This window comes from Castanea sativa, chromosome 1 (assembly GCF_040712315.1).
Source record: "Castanea sativa cultivar Marrone di Chiusa Pesio chromosome 1, ASM4071231v1".
NCBI classification, from domain to species: Eukaryota; Viridiplantae; Streptophyta; class Magnoliopsida; order Fagales; family Fagaceae; genus Castanea; species Castanea sativa.
The window spans coordinates 51,028,611-51,043,200 of NC_134013.1; the positions used below are offsets into that span (position 1 = coordinate 51,028,611).

The window sequence follows — 14,590 nt, forward strand, 5'->3', positions numbered from 1 at the left end:
TAAGAGCGAAAGCACCTCCTACCTTTCCTTTTCCTCTCTCTCTCTTACCACTGTTTGTGTCTCTGAGTGTGAGTGTGAGTGAGTGAGTGAAGTGAGTCAGTTTCAATTTCAATTTCAAAGAATCCAAAAAATCTTCTCTCTTTCTCTCTCTCTCTCTCTAAATCGATAGCGATTGGGCCTTCTATTTGCTCAACAGTCCCAAGTATAAACAAAACTCTCTCCTCAGTTCTCTCTCTTTTTAAGCTTTGCTTTCGTTCATGGCTGTGATCTCGAGCCACGTGCTCCGTTCATTTATGGAGAATGGAGTTACGGATCCTTCACTTTTCCTCTCTCAATTCGCGTGAAATTACTTACCTCTCTCTTTCTCTCTCTCAAATCTTTTATAGCTTTTTGCTTTTTCTCCTTTTGTTTTGGTGCTACTGTACAAACCTCGCTTTTTTAGCGACTATGGTTTGAATCGCTCAGCAATGGCTTGAGTTTCAGCTCACAAGCTTCTTCTTCTTCTTCTTTAACTTCTTTTTCTTCAGGAAACAAAAAAAAAAAAAAGAGTGAAATTAATTGTAGTAGGTATGTCCGTGACCATGAGTGAGGTTTAGGGTTATATATATTAAAAAAAAAAAAATTCTATAATTAGAAAGAAAAGAAAAGGCTTGATATGAAGCTTTCAACATCGGGGTTGACTCAGCTGGATCATGAAGGTATCTATCTATCTATCCTTCTCTTACAACAACTCATATGTATATATTTTTATTTTTATTTTATTTTATTTTCATGTCATTTTCATGTTTCTCTTTTTAGAATTATTATTGTTTTTCTCTTTTTGGAGTTAAAAATAAAAATATTATTTGTTTGTTTTTTTTATTTTAATATATATAAATTTTAAAAATGGGGAACAGAAAAGAAGTGCTTAAATTCGGAGCTATGGCACGCATGCGCTGGACCGCTGGTGTCCCTTCCAACTCCGGGGACTCGTGTTGTCTACTTTCCTCAGGGTCATAGCGAGCAGGTTCTTTTTTTCTCTTTTCTTTTTTTTTGAATTTATAATTTTAAATTTTGAAGAGTCTGTCATATTTTAGTTAATATGGGTGCTAAATTTGCAAAGAAGTTAGTTAGTTAGTTAATTAGTTAGTTAGTTTATTTTTGTTTCAATGACATATAAGTCTGATATAGAGCAAATGAAATTAAAATTTGAAGTGAAGTTGTAATTGTTGTTGTTGTAGGTTGCTGCCTCTACTAACAAAGAAATTGATGGGCACATCCCGAATTACCCGAGCTTGCCGCCCCAGTTGATGTGTCAACTCCACAATGTCACAATGCATGTCTGTTCTTTCTCCCTCTTTCTTCTTCTTGTTTTTGGTTTGTAAAAAATTACATTAATATTTGAATGACACTTCATTCTTGCATAAGAGTGGGTGAATGGGTGGAGAGTAAAGTTGTGGGTACAAAACTCACTTTGAATTGGGAATTTTAAGTTAATGATAGCTTATTTATGGGGTTTCAGGCAGATGTGGAAACGGATGAAGTATATGCCCAGATGACATTACAGCCGTTGACGCCGGTATACCTGACTATATTGCTTTTAAGTCTTTCTATATTTTCAAAGTAGTTTTCTTTAATTTTTTTCCTCGGGGTGTTTTCTAACTTGTTTTGAATGGAATTGCAAACTTTCTTTTCAATGGGGCATATAGGAAGAGCAGAAGGATACCTTTCTCCCTATGGAATTGGGGATTCCGAGCAAGCAGCCCACCAATTATTTTTGCAAGACATTGACGGCGAGCGACACTAGTACCCATGGAGGGTTCTCCGTTCCTCGTCGTGCCGCTGAGAAAGTTTTCCCTCCGTTGGTAGTGTCCTTTACCCTACTTCTTTTTGTTGTGACTCTAAGTGGATGCTGTTGCATTTCCCTTTTCTTTTGGCCGTGCAGGATTTCTCACAGCAGCCACCAGCTCAGGAACTTATTGCAAGGGATCTCCATGATGTCGAGTGGAAGTTTAGGCATATTTTTCGAGGTAAATTTGAACCATTATTCTCTACTTGTTATTAGTTTCCCCACTGGAGGGTGTGGGGAGTAGAGAATTTATCCTTTGATGGTGTTTTGTGGGCTTGTAATCTTTTAAATGTATTTTTTTCTGCGAAAAAATAAGGAAGATGTTATGTTGTAAAATTTGGTTCTGGTTAGGATTATATAAAAAAGTGTCATGTCTTAATCTAGTATATCCACCGGAGGAATCACGCTGGTTGCAGTGATAAGATGGTCAGCTTTCAATCTTGTAATAACTTGTGCCATTCTTTCACTAATCTACCAGAATTGTGTTTTTCATGACTTCTCAAAATAAATTTTGTTGAAGCTTGAAACCTTTTAGAAGTTGAATCTACTAATTTCATCTGTAATGCTCCACTTTTTTCATGCGAACTTCAATCCATTATTTATCTTGTCTTTGTCGTCTGTGCAAGGAAAAACACGTCCATTATTCATGTTTATTTCTCTTCTTCAAGCAATGTAAGATCATTGATAATATCTTCCTTCTTTATAGACCATTTGTTGGGTAAGCTGTTGTATTGTAAGAAAAACATCCATATTTTTTTTCAGACAAAAAATTACTGGTAGGCTAGAGAACTTGCCTGGAATATCTAAGGTCATTGTCTACTTGAAATGCTAGTCTACTGATGCTCAAGAACCAAGAGATTTTTTGTTGGACTGCTCATCATTTTTGCAGCAATGGTCACATGTTTGCAGTTTTCATGAAGTTGCAACTTCTAGTATTGACTTAAGCTTCTCACATCTCACAAGACGTTCTGGATACTCTTGAAATTCTTATTGGATTGTTCATTCAATGAATGTGCTTCACAGATATTGCCCTACCTAGTGTGTCTTCTTACCTGGCCCAACATGATATATGAAGTGGATAAGCGCATCAGGAGTATTGTGTGATCTTAGAATACCTGTTAAGTTAAAGGAAAAGCTTTATAAGACTGCTTTAAGACTATTTATGCTCTATATGGTACCGAATGTTAGGCTATTAAGAAGTACCGTATTTATAAATGAGTTTAGTTGAAAGGAGAATGTTAAGATGGATGAATGGAAAAACATAGATCCCTGAAGATGTAAAACTGACTGCTCTAGTCAGTTGTTTGATAATCTTGTTAGTTTTTACAAACAATTTTCCTTTGCAACAGACCAACCTTGCTTTTCACCACTGGGATTTGATAAATGCCTTGTTCATGGCCCCAGTGGAGAAAGGTGTATATCAAAGTGTCTGAAGCCTTAATTCCATGATGAAGAAAAAAGGTACAGATGGAAGAATATGTTACAACTTTTGAGGCAATCATGGAGTACATTGTTTTATATGTAGAAGACGAAGTGACAGCTGGGGTATAAATTGGTTGGTACTGAGGGATTTCTTCCTCTGAAAGTCAGTTTTCTAACATATAAAACCAATCACTAACTGATAGAGGCAGAAACTGGGACCATGGACACAAGAAGTTGCGGTTTTATTGGTTATCCTTGTTGGTCTTCAAGGACAAAGGCAGATTAGATTGACAATGAGAGAACCAGCAGCCAATTGACGGTGAGAGAGAAGCAGAGGCTGATTGACAATGACAACTGAACTCCATTCAACTTTGAGATGGAAAATGGACCCTCAGTTTTTTGAACACCTGGTACTGACTTTTTGCAGGGAGAAGAGAATATTGACCATAACCAACAATTGCGGTTATGGTTGGTGTAAATGGTGGAATTGGTTTTCCTTTGCACTGCTAAGTGTCTGGAATTAGATATCATTAGATATCTCTGTCTTCAAGCTGAAATCACATTGAGGTGTTTAGACATAATTACTGGTGTCCCTGTCGTCTAGGAACATTAAGGACAGCCGTACCTAGCAGTTCAAGCCTTCAAGGATTACGTTTGGGGAAGGTTGGAAGACATTAACAATTTTTAAAACTTGTGAACATGTGGAAACGGAAGATTATTCATCATATGTCATGAGGGTGTGTTTCTTAAATCATTTTAGATAGAAAAGCAATACATTTTTCCAAATGTAAGAATTAGGAGAGCTGATATTTGATCATTTTGAGAAAGCTCTGAATGACTTAGGTGCACTGCTTATTTTGTAGAATGTATGCTAATAGTCTGTAAAATAGTGTAACCGGTGATTTTCTGAGCAACCTGACACTTTATATTTCTTGCACATCTTTCAGGACAGCCCAAACGGCATCTTCTTACTACAGGCTGGAGCGTGTTTGTTAGTGCCAAAAGGCTTGTTGCAGGGGATTCTGTTCTCTTTATCTGGTATATATTTCCTACACTTTATTCCTGCCTTGATTTTTGTTTCATGCATTGGAATCACGAGTTTTCTTGGTAATTACTATCACCAGGAATGAAAAAAATCAGCTTCTTTTGGGAATTCGCCGTGCCACTCGTCCACAGACTGTGATGCCATCATCTGTTTTATCAAGTGATAGCATGCATATTGGACTCCTAGCTGCTGCTGCTCATGCTGCTTCAACGAATAGCTGTTTTACAGTTTTTTATAACCCACGGTGACTAACAATTCTCAAAGTTTCTTCTGTAATGGTTAACGTTGTCTTTTCTTCTGTAATGCTTGTTTTAGCTCTTCTATCATTTACAGGGCTAGTCCTTCTGAGTTTGTCGTACCCCTTTCAAAATATGTTAAAGCTGTATTTCACACACGAGTGTCAGTTGGGATGCGCTTCCGGATGCTCTTTGAGACTGAAGAGTCAAGTGTCAGAAGGTAAGCTAGTAGTTAATTTTCAATGACATATTTCATTTATCATGGGATAATGGTCTCCTGTCTATGAGTTTATTACATTTCATTTGTTAAAGCCCCTTATATCGTGGTAAGGCATTTGATGACTATCTTAATCACAGTATGGCATTCTGTCACATAGGTACTGTTTCTTGTTACGGCTGGGCTTAAGTTAATTGTGTAGTCAATAGTCATGATATGAATGCAATGTTTTCATGACATATTACGTGTGTTTTTGGGTGAACTTATTACTAAAAAGTAAGACTTTAAAAGCTGTGCATAAGTAGGTGATGAAAGTAAGCCGGGATTTTAAGAAAACAGGCCCTACCTAGGTTCAGGAGGCATTTGTACTTCTAGTGCATTTTGTGCAAGGCAACACTTTACTTGTTCCAACTTTCACACTTTAACAAGACGACTAATATACTGTGGTGTTGATAAAAAATAATGCAACCAGTCACAGCCAGTTGAAAAATAAATAAATAAACATGAATGGAATACTCAGCAAACCGAATAAAAAAACAAGTAACAATATATATAAATATCATTGTCCATATTTCACAGATTCACTCAGATTTTCACTTTTTCAGTCACAAGTCTGGTCGGTTGTCTCTTCTTCCTTCTATATTGGTTTAAATGAATCCTACTTTGCTTCAAACATGTCTCTCTTTTAAAATTCCATATAAAATTGATTTTACTTCTGCTACTAGGAGTAGATTCACCTACAAAAGCTTGGTGTATGTCTCTTGTATTTGAAATAATGTAAAAGACGGAAAATATAGCCATTCTCTTGTGAGAGGGAATTGTGTTTTATTTGCTTGGGAAGATTGTCACCTAATGCTGCTAAATTTTGCTTCAAGCCCCTCTCTTTGGGATAGAAGTTGTAGCATATTCTTGCATAACTGTAATTATAATACAAGATCAATTTTGATATCAACAAGAGCCTTATGAGTATTATATTGTAGTTAAATAACCCTCTGGTTGGGCCAAAAAAAATCTTGAAACAAGATGGATGGGGCAGGTATGAGAGAATGATAATAACGTATTGATGGAGAAACAATCATTCACTCATTGAAGTGAGGAACTTAAAACCCTCAAGATGGGTGATTGACTGCCTCAGTGCAATTGAATTATTTTTGAGACAAAGGATAGTTCATGTACCAGACTAGATACAGAAGATGATAAGAAAAGCATTGGAAGAGAACAAGAGAAAGTAGAAGCCTTCAAAAGGGAAGGAAGTTGGAGGTAGAAAGTGGGGGAGAGGAGAGGCTTCTAACTTTCTGCTGTCCCAGTAAAAACATCTAGATGGCTGATACACTGCCTCAGTGCAACTGAATTATTTTTGAGATAAAGCATTGGGGAGAGACCAAGAGAAGATAGAGGCTTTCAAAATGAAAGGAAGTTGGAGGTAGAAAGTGGGGGAGAGGAGAGGCTTTTATCTTTCTGTTGTCCTAGTAAAACATCTAGAGAAAGTAGATGACAGCTTTATTTTTTTAATACTAACATCGCTTCTTCTCTAGTAGTACTAACCCATTCCACTTTACCTTTTTAAAAGTCACAAGCATCATCTTTGAGGTGTGATGGGTGGAGCATTTGTTGGAGAAATGGTCCCTAGCACTCCTCAGTCATCAGATAATGATATCCTACAAGCAATCCTGGTAAACAGCTTGTTTGCATGTTACCAAGGTGGCACACCTTTTTTGCGCTCTTCTAATAAAATTTAATACTTGTCAGAAGCAAAACAGCATGTTAGCATGTTGCTGCTTGTTTATGGCGAGTTGATCACGTTTATGGTTGGTGTGCACCAGAAAGTACATACTAACTGCATCTTGTTTCTCTCTCAATAGTGTGACTGCTTGGGACTGCTGCCTGTACTTATATCATATGTTCCTGTTTTCAGATGTGTAAGGGTTTTTTTGTCAGGTACATGGGTACAATAACTGGAATAAGTGATCTGGACCCTGTTCGTTGGCCAAATTCTCATTGGCGATCTGTTAAGGTAATTTGGCTTTTATCATAGCATGCAAGTATTCGCCATTCTCCCAGATGCTGTTTCTTTATTTAATAAATACTAAGCTTCATATCTTGTGTTGTGCTTATGGAGGAAAAGAATGCTTTTAAAATTTCTTTCCAGATTTTTTCTTAGTAAATCTATTAGAAAGAATGTCAGTCTGGACTTTTTAAAGGCTGTCTGTCTAGTTCCACTGCTGCCAATTTCCATTGGTTATGCATTTTGCACCTTTTTCCCCTTCCTTTAACCAACTACTGCAAGCTATGTGATATTCCATTTCACGTGGTCTTTTGTGAACTCAACTCAACTATAAGCTTTAATCCAACTAAATTGGAGTAAACTAATGGTCATCATCAACCAATCAGGATTAGCCATATGTATTCTTTTCTGATATTGTATCCTATTTAAAGTCATACTCTTAACGTATCTTTTTCTACCTTTTACCATTCCATGAACTTGAATAAATAATCTCAAGTGACTCTTTTCTCATTTTTTCCTCTGTAGGAGCCACTTTTACCTTTGAACGGATGACTTTATTCCTTAGATCTTCTATCCTAGCGTTTTCATTCCATTTTCATTCATCTATCTTGACATTCTCATTTGGCTACGCTTATTGTATGAAGATATTGCTTCTTAACAGCCTAACATTCTGTAGCATTCTTATAGATTTTTCCCTTCTATCAATAGGTACTCTATGGTCACACAATATTCCTGATGCATTTTTCCACTTCATCCCTCTGCTCTTATTCTATAAGGCACGTCCTCTAATCTCCCAATCCTTTTGAACTTTTGATCCAAGATACTGAAAGTGATTGTACTTTGGTATCTCTCTTTTGTGAAGTTTTACTATTTCTCCATTTCTATTTCTGCTTTTACTGAGTGCTCTCTCTCTCTCTCGCTCTCTCTATATCTATATATATGTTATATTGTTCTGTATCAGGTACAACTGCTTTGCCCATCACTTATTCTAACTCACTGTGGTTTTGTTTTTTTGTTTATCTTTCATGCTTCATGTATAGGTTGGTTGGGATGAGTCAACAGCAGGCGAGAGGCAGCCAAGGGTATCTTTATGGGAAATTGAACCTTTAACAACTTTCCCCATGTATCCGTCATTGTTTCCCCTCAGACTGAAACGCCCATGGCATCCTGGGGTATCATCTTTGCATGGTATTTATTCTTTTCAACGACTTATGACTTTGGTGATGGAGTTTTCATTTTTATTGTTATCTTTCCCTGTTATTTTTGGATTTGAAATCATCTAAAACTTTCTGTATAGTTTAATTATGATGCTGAGTCTAAGTGGCCAAAGTTGAGAACAATTTACATTTCTTGCCAAAGCAAGGCTAGATTTGAGTTTCAAATTGGGTCAAGAGTTGATCCCTTGAACAGCGTCCTTCAGTTGTGATTAAAAATTGTATCCAAGGTTTAGATAGAAATTGTGCACATATAGAATGAAGCTAGACTAAAGTCAGATGGTCTAGACTTGAAAGTTATGTAATCATTAAAAAATTTTACAGTGTGCTTATCTTAAGTTATAATCATTCATTCTTGCACCCTGGTCAATAGGGTCAATTTATGAAAAAGAGGCACAAAGTTTTCTTATAGTGTAATTAGTGTCCCAGTCATAGAAAAAAATGGGTTTAATGTGTTAGTTCAGATACTTTTGCCTTCAGGTATGCGTTAGAATGGTTCAAGCTACATATTGGTTTTTTTATTATTTATTTTTAAAAAATTTTAATTTGCTTTGTAAAAATAGGGGGAGGGGGCTGGTGTGGTTCGAACCCCGGTGCCCAGGCACCACAAGAATTGCCAGAACCACTGGAGTATCGTTCAAACAGACCCAAGCTAAATATTGTATTGGAAACTATACATTCTAGTTTGTTCAAGCCATATGTAGTTTTATGAACTCTTTCAATAATTTACTAAGTAGGCATTTTAGGTAATCGCAGAGTCCTTGTGGCACAATACATTTCTAATGTCTAAAATTGTGAAGTAAAGTAGTTTTAAAATGTAAATATGATAAACAAGACCATTTCCAAGAGCTTTGTAGCTCAATTGGTACCTCTTGGTGTTTCTAATGGAGACATCCAGGGTTCAAATCCCCCCACCTCTTACATTTATAAAAAATATGGTAAACAAGACCAACCAAATCTTGCATCTCAATGTTTTTGTTCATAGTCATCTTTTTTTTTTTTTTTTTTTTTGAGGAATTGTTCATGGTCATCTATATTTATATATTACTAAAAGTTAAGGCGTGGCATTTATTGTTACTAAGCTTCTGTTGCGCCACCTCATCGCCATGTCATTCGCCACATAATTATTATTTATTATTTATTCCTATTTTTTTACAAAAAAAATATATAAAAAGATTATTGACGGTACATATTCATCTTTGTCGGTTTTAACATCTATACATATTTCTTTTCTATTTCCAATTTTCCTATAATTTTTTTTACATTCACTTATTTTTTAAATATTTACACTTTCTTCAACCTTTCTTCTCTTACATTATCATCTCCCCACTACCCTCTACTTTAATATTGCGATTCATCTTTCCTTTCATCTTTTTTTATTTGTCTCTTCTTATCCCTTCCCTCTTACTATAAATTTGTCACTCTTTTTCATTCTTTTTTTTCTATTCTTTGTATAGTTTTCTTTCACAAAAATTCGCTCTCTCTCTCTCTCTCTCTCAATGTTTTGGGGATTTTTATTTTTTATTGCACCTCCACTTTAGGTTGACTAAATTTTTGTGTTTTTAAGAACTCTAATTTAGGTTGATACGATTTAGTTTTTTGTTTTAAGTTATTATTATTATTATTATTTTACTCTTTGATTGTTAAATTTTATCCGATTACATTATAAAAAATGAAAGATAGTGGATAAAAATAAAATAGTATTCCATTACATAGCATAATTTGAATAATTTAGTGTTTATTGTTATATCTTTTAATTTTTCTTAATTTTTTCCTCTTCTATTTTACTCAATATTGAAATTCAACCACATCCTCCTTATCATTAAATTATTTATATTTTCTCTCTTTTTGTTTTGAAAAATAAAAAATGTAATATTTTACTTAAATTCAAATAAAATAAAATTGTGCTCATCAAATTGTACTCATCTTTTTTTTAACATTTACGCTTTCTCCAACCTTTCTCTTTCTCTTTACTTTATCATCTCCCCAAACATTCTACTTTGATATCACTCTTCCTCTTTCCTATTATTTTGTTTCTTTTTATTATCATCCTTTTAGTATAAATTTGTCATTCACTCTTTCATTCTTTACATAATTTTCTCTCACAAAAAGGTGGTTATTTTCCACTCTTTCTCCCTCAAATTTTTGATGGATTTTTATTTTTCTTGCATCTCTATTTTATCTTGATAAAGTTTTGTATTTTTTAGAACTCTATTTTGCTATTTTGGTTGATGGGATTTAGTTTTGTGTTTTAAGTTTTTTATTTTAGTTTTATTTTTTATGACTTTGATTGTTAAATATTATCATATTGCATTATAAATAATTAAAAATAGTATATAAGAATGTACTATTATTATATTACATAGAATTATTTGGATAAGTTAGTGTTTATTGTTATTTTAAAATTTTTTTTTCTCATATCATTTTATTTAACATTTAAATTCAGCCACATCCCCCATATATATCATTAAATTTTTTATATTTCCACTCCTTTTTTATTTTAAAAATTTTTAAATATAATATTTTGCCTAAATTAAATAAATAAAAATGTCCACATTAAGTGGAGTAGTGCTAGGCAAAAACACTCATTTTCACACCCAATTCATCAAAGGAAGAATGAAATACAAAATAAATCAAGTTAGAAACACTAAATTAAAAAAAAACTAATAGTGCATATTTAATGTCATAGAATCATCATCAATTTGGAAAACGATAGGTTGCCAATGGAGAGAGAGAGAGAGAGAGAGAGAGAGAGAGAGAGAGAGAGAGAGAGAGAGAGAGAGAGAGAGAGAGAGAGAGAGAGAGAGAGAGAGAGAGAGAGAGAGAGAGAGAGAGAGAGAGAGAGAGAGAGAGAGAGAGAGAGAGAGAGAGAGAGAGAGAGAGAGAGAGATGGTATAGAAAAAAAACCAATACAAAGTAATAAAGAGTAGATAAAGAAAAAAAAACCAAACGTCAATTAGTAATCAATCGTTGAATTCACTGAAAAAAAATAAAATAGAGATTACCGTGTGGAGAACATTAAAAACTTTACAGTGTAGTAACATAAATCGTTGAATTCACTTAAAAAAATTAAATCAACAATCAATAATTAAATTCAATCATAGTACTAAATTTAAATTTAAAACTAATCAAACTCTAACTATGGAAACCATATTAATCATAACTAAGAAAGAGATGTTCTCTGATAGTAGTAGAAATTACATAAGAAATAAAGTCAGAAAATTTAAAAATCGATTTTTTGATATTTCATTTAACCTTATTTATAATATATATATATATATATATATATATATATATAATTTTCATATGCTATTACTTTCGAAAATCTAATGAACAATGCTACTTCTTATTTATCGTCTTTGTTATGCAAATCATTAGTTTTTTATTTTTATTTTTTAATATAAGATAGAATTTCTACTATAACCTAATCTAAGTGTATATGTGTGTGAATCTCTCTTCTAGAGACTTGAACCCCAGCCCTTGCCCCCAACATCTCACAAGTATTTATACTTGTGGAGTGACCACCGCACCAAGGGTGCGCGGTGGTTGCAAATCATTAGTAAGTAAATATATGATAATGGTAAGAAGCGTTATAAATGAGATCACTAAAAAAAAAATATAAAATTAATTAGTCACTATCATTATGTAGTAGTCTATAATTTTTTGCAACCAAAAAAGTGGAATATATAGAGTTTTCTTAAAGGTATGTGTAAAGATTCACTATATGTGTGTGTGTGTGTGTGTAGAAAGGTAAAAAAAAGGTATATTTAAGGTTTTTATCAACTTAAAAATTAATGAAAAGCCAATGGTTAATAACTAAAATTATAGTATTAATAAAATATTTAATGAGACCATAAAAAAATTATCATGTGCAACGCGTGGGTATGCGACTAGTTTGTATAAAAATGAAATTATTCATATATGTTTCATACCATGTTCCAATGTGTTATATCCTGACACACTTGTCTAGAAAATCAGAGAAGGAATTTCAATTTTGTTGGTAAAATTTGAGCTATATGTGATGGAACCCCCACTTTAATTAGAATCTTAATAGATAAAATAGTGCAGTATCCCTACTAACTTGATGTGCTATTATAAGAAAGCTAAAAGTTTACAATTTCTTGGGTGTTTCATAATGAATTTCAAGGGCAGGAATTTACTTGAGAACCATTCAGATACAACCTTGCCAAAATCTTTCCCACTTGCCACTTGCCACTTGCCAGATGCCCTAAATGCAGTTCTTTCCCATAAATTACTTTGTTCTTTACATTACAAAATGGAAGATCATTGAATGTGCCTTTTATCCATATTCTCCATGTGGAAAAATGGTGTGTTAATTTTATTTATATACCTATTCAATGAATATATTGGGGGTTTTGGCTACATGCTTTTCCAGTTTAATACTGGTTTGTTAGTGTGTGAACCACGTTTTGTGTGCGTACTAGTAGTATATGGAAATTTTAATCATAATTAGTGTGGAGATGAAGTATTTCTTTACATGGTCTTGTTACAGATAACAGGGATGATGCAGCTAACGGGATGATGTGGCTAAGGGGAGGAAGTGGAGAGCATGGTCTTCACTCCCTTAATTTTCAAGGTGTTGGTTTGTATCCCTGGATGCAGCAGAGAATGGATCCAACATTGCTTGGAAATGATCCTAATCAGCAGTACCAAGCCATGTTGGCTGCTGGCATGCAGAACCTAGGAAATGCAGATCTCCTAAGACATCAGGTTATGCAATTTCAGCAGCCCTTCCAGTATCTTCAACAGCAAGGGAGCCATACTTCACTCTTGCAGCAGCAGCAACAACAGCAACAACAACCACAAACAGTTCCTCTTAATATCCTGCAGGCACAAACCCAAGTTTTATCAGAGAACACGCCACAGCACCTTATACAGCAATCACTTAACAACCAACAAGAGGATCAGGCACGGCAACAGCAACAGCAACAGCAACAGCAGCATACCTATCAGAATACACTTCATATTCGTAGTGATCAGCTGCATCAGAGGCTGCAGTCAAATGTGCCTTCTTCATCTTTTGTGAAGGCAGACTTCATGGATCCAAGTACAAAGTTCTCAGCATCCATTAGCCCTAGACAAAACATGGTCAGTTCACTTTGTCCTGAAGGGAGTAGCAATATTTTGAACTTCTCCAGAGTTGGTCAGCCTATGCTAGCTGAGCAGTTACCCCAACAATCATGGGCTTCAAAGTATACACATTCACAGGTCAATGCTTTTGCCAACTCAATGTCACACTCACCTTATCCTGGGAAAGATGCTACTGAAGAGCCAGAAAATTGTAACTCTGATTCTCAGAATCCTACTCTTTTTGGTGTTAATATTGATTCATCTGGACTTCTACTCCCTGCCACTCTGTCTACTTTTGCTACATCAGTTGATGCTGATGTGTCCTCAATGCCATTAGGGCATACCGGATTTCAGAGTTCTCTGTACAGTTCGGTGCAAGACTCCTCTGAGTTATTGAACAGTGCAGGGCAAGTTGACCCACCAACCCCATCTCAGACTTTTGTCAAGGTATGAGCAGCAAGCTATTTAGGTCTTTCAATTTATTATTACTATTGCTTGCTTAATAGTCTTGGCTAGATGATGCTCTGTTTTTGTATAGGTTTATAAATCAGGGTCGGTTGGGCGCTCACTAGACATCTCCCGGTTCAGCAGCTATAATGAGCTGCGAGAGGAGCTGGCGGAGATGTTTGGAATTGAGGGAAAGTTTGAAGACCCTCTTAGATCAGGCTGGCAGCTTGTATTTGTTGACAGGGAGAATGATGTGCTTCTCCTTGGAGACGACCCTTGGGAGTAAGTATTTATAATGGATAGCCCTATGATTAGATGTTTTTGTGGGTTTATCTCCTTGAAAAGTCAAACTTGTTTAATTTGGGTGAAATTTCTTTCTTTGTGATTGCATTCTGATGAGCTTATTAAATTTTATTGACGCCTCTTTGAGAGAGGTGGGTTTGAGGATTTCAAGAAATTGCTTTATTATAATTGTTTATCAACAATTTTTTAGATTTTATTTCCCTTCGCCTCTTGGTTATATATATATATATATGTTTATCTATGAAGGTACTTTTTAATGATATAGAACAGAATAAAATGATTGCCATGGCCTGGGTTCTCAGAACAGCCTGGCAAGACCTATGTCTTTGCACTCACTACAAATGACTGTGTGCAGGGCGTTCGTCAATAATGTTTGGTATATCAAGATACTTTCACCTGAGGATGTCCATAAATTGGGAGAGCAAGCAGTTGAATCCTTCAGCCCACAAGGAGGACAAAGGCTGAATAGCAGTAGTGGTGAAGCTCAAGACCTTGTCTCAGGGCTACCATCTCTTGGCATGCTTGAGTACTGAGGTTGAGGTTAATATAAAAGCATATTACATATTCCCAGAAATTGTTTCTAGTTTCACACGCTGATAAATCCAAATATTGGATATACTAGTTTGGTGTGTGACACTGCCTATTTGCCTTTGTTTGGCTCGCAAGTATGTTGTACAACCTCTTTTTCCAAGACTCTAGTTGTAATGGGTTTGACTCTTGTGGAGAAAAATATAAGTTCACTACCTAGATAAGAAAATTAGAACTATTGAATTTCTAGCAAA

General features: G+C 34.9%; 1 protein-coding gene across 2 annotated transcripts; it reads left to right on the forward strand.

Moving 5' to 3' along the window:
• The first annotated feature begins 88 nt into the window (after positions 1 to 88).
• Positions 89 to 14,590, forward strand: LOC142609688 (auxin response factor 8). 2 transcript variants are annotated; one of them, XM_075781358.1, is made up of 14 exons: positions 89 to 698; positions 897 to 1,006; positions 1,221 to 1,319; positions 1,502 to 1,558; positions 1,689 to 1,844; positions 1,925 to 2,009; positions 4,198 to 4,288; positions 4,375 to 4,539; positions 4,629 to 4,751; positions 6,687 to 6,762; positions 7,794 to 7,941; positions 12,481 to 13,505; positions 13,597 to 13,787; positions 14,164 to 14,590. In XM_075781358.1, the coding sequence occupies exons 1-14, from the start codon at positions 656 to 658 to the stop codon at positions 14,339 to 14,341; spliced, it is 2,547 nt and encodes an 848-aa protein (XP_075637473.1). In that variant the 5' UTR covers positions 89 to 655; the 3' UTR covers positions 14,342 to 14,590. The 2 variants fall into 2 exon arrangements, with proteins under 2 accessions (XP_075637473.1, XP_075637465.1); XM_075781350.1 differs by having other exon boundaries at positions 127 to 698; positions 4,611 to 4,751.

Coding starts and splice junctions, on each gene's coding strand:
- LOC142609688 (XM_075781350.1), top strand. CDS start 656: ATGAAGCTTTCAACATCGGGGTTGACTCAGCTGGATCATGAAG. Junction 2,010..4,197: donor GTTTAGGCATATTTTTCGAG/GTAAATTTGAAC, acceptor CACATCTTTCAG/GACAGCCCAAACGGCATCTT. Junction 4,752..6,686: donor GAAGAGTCAAGTGTCAGAAG/GTAAGCTAGTAG, acceptor TTTTTTTGTCAG/GTACATGGGTACAATAACTG.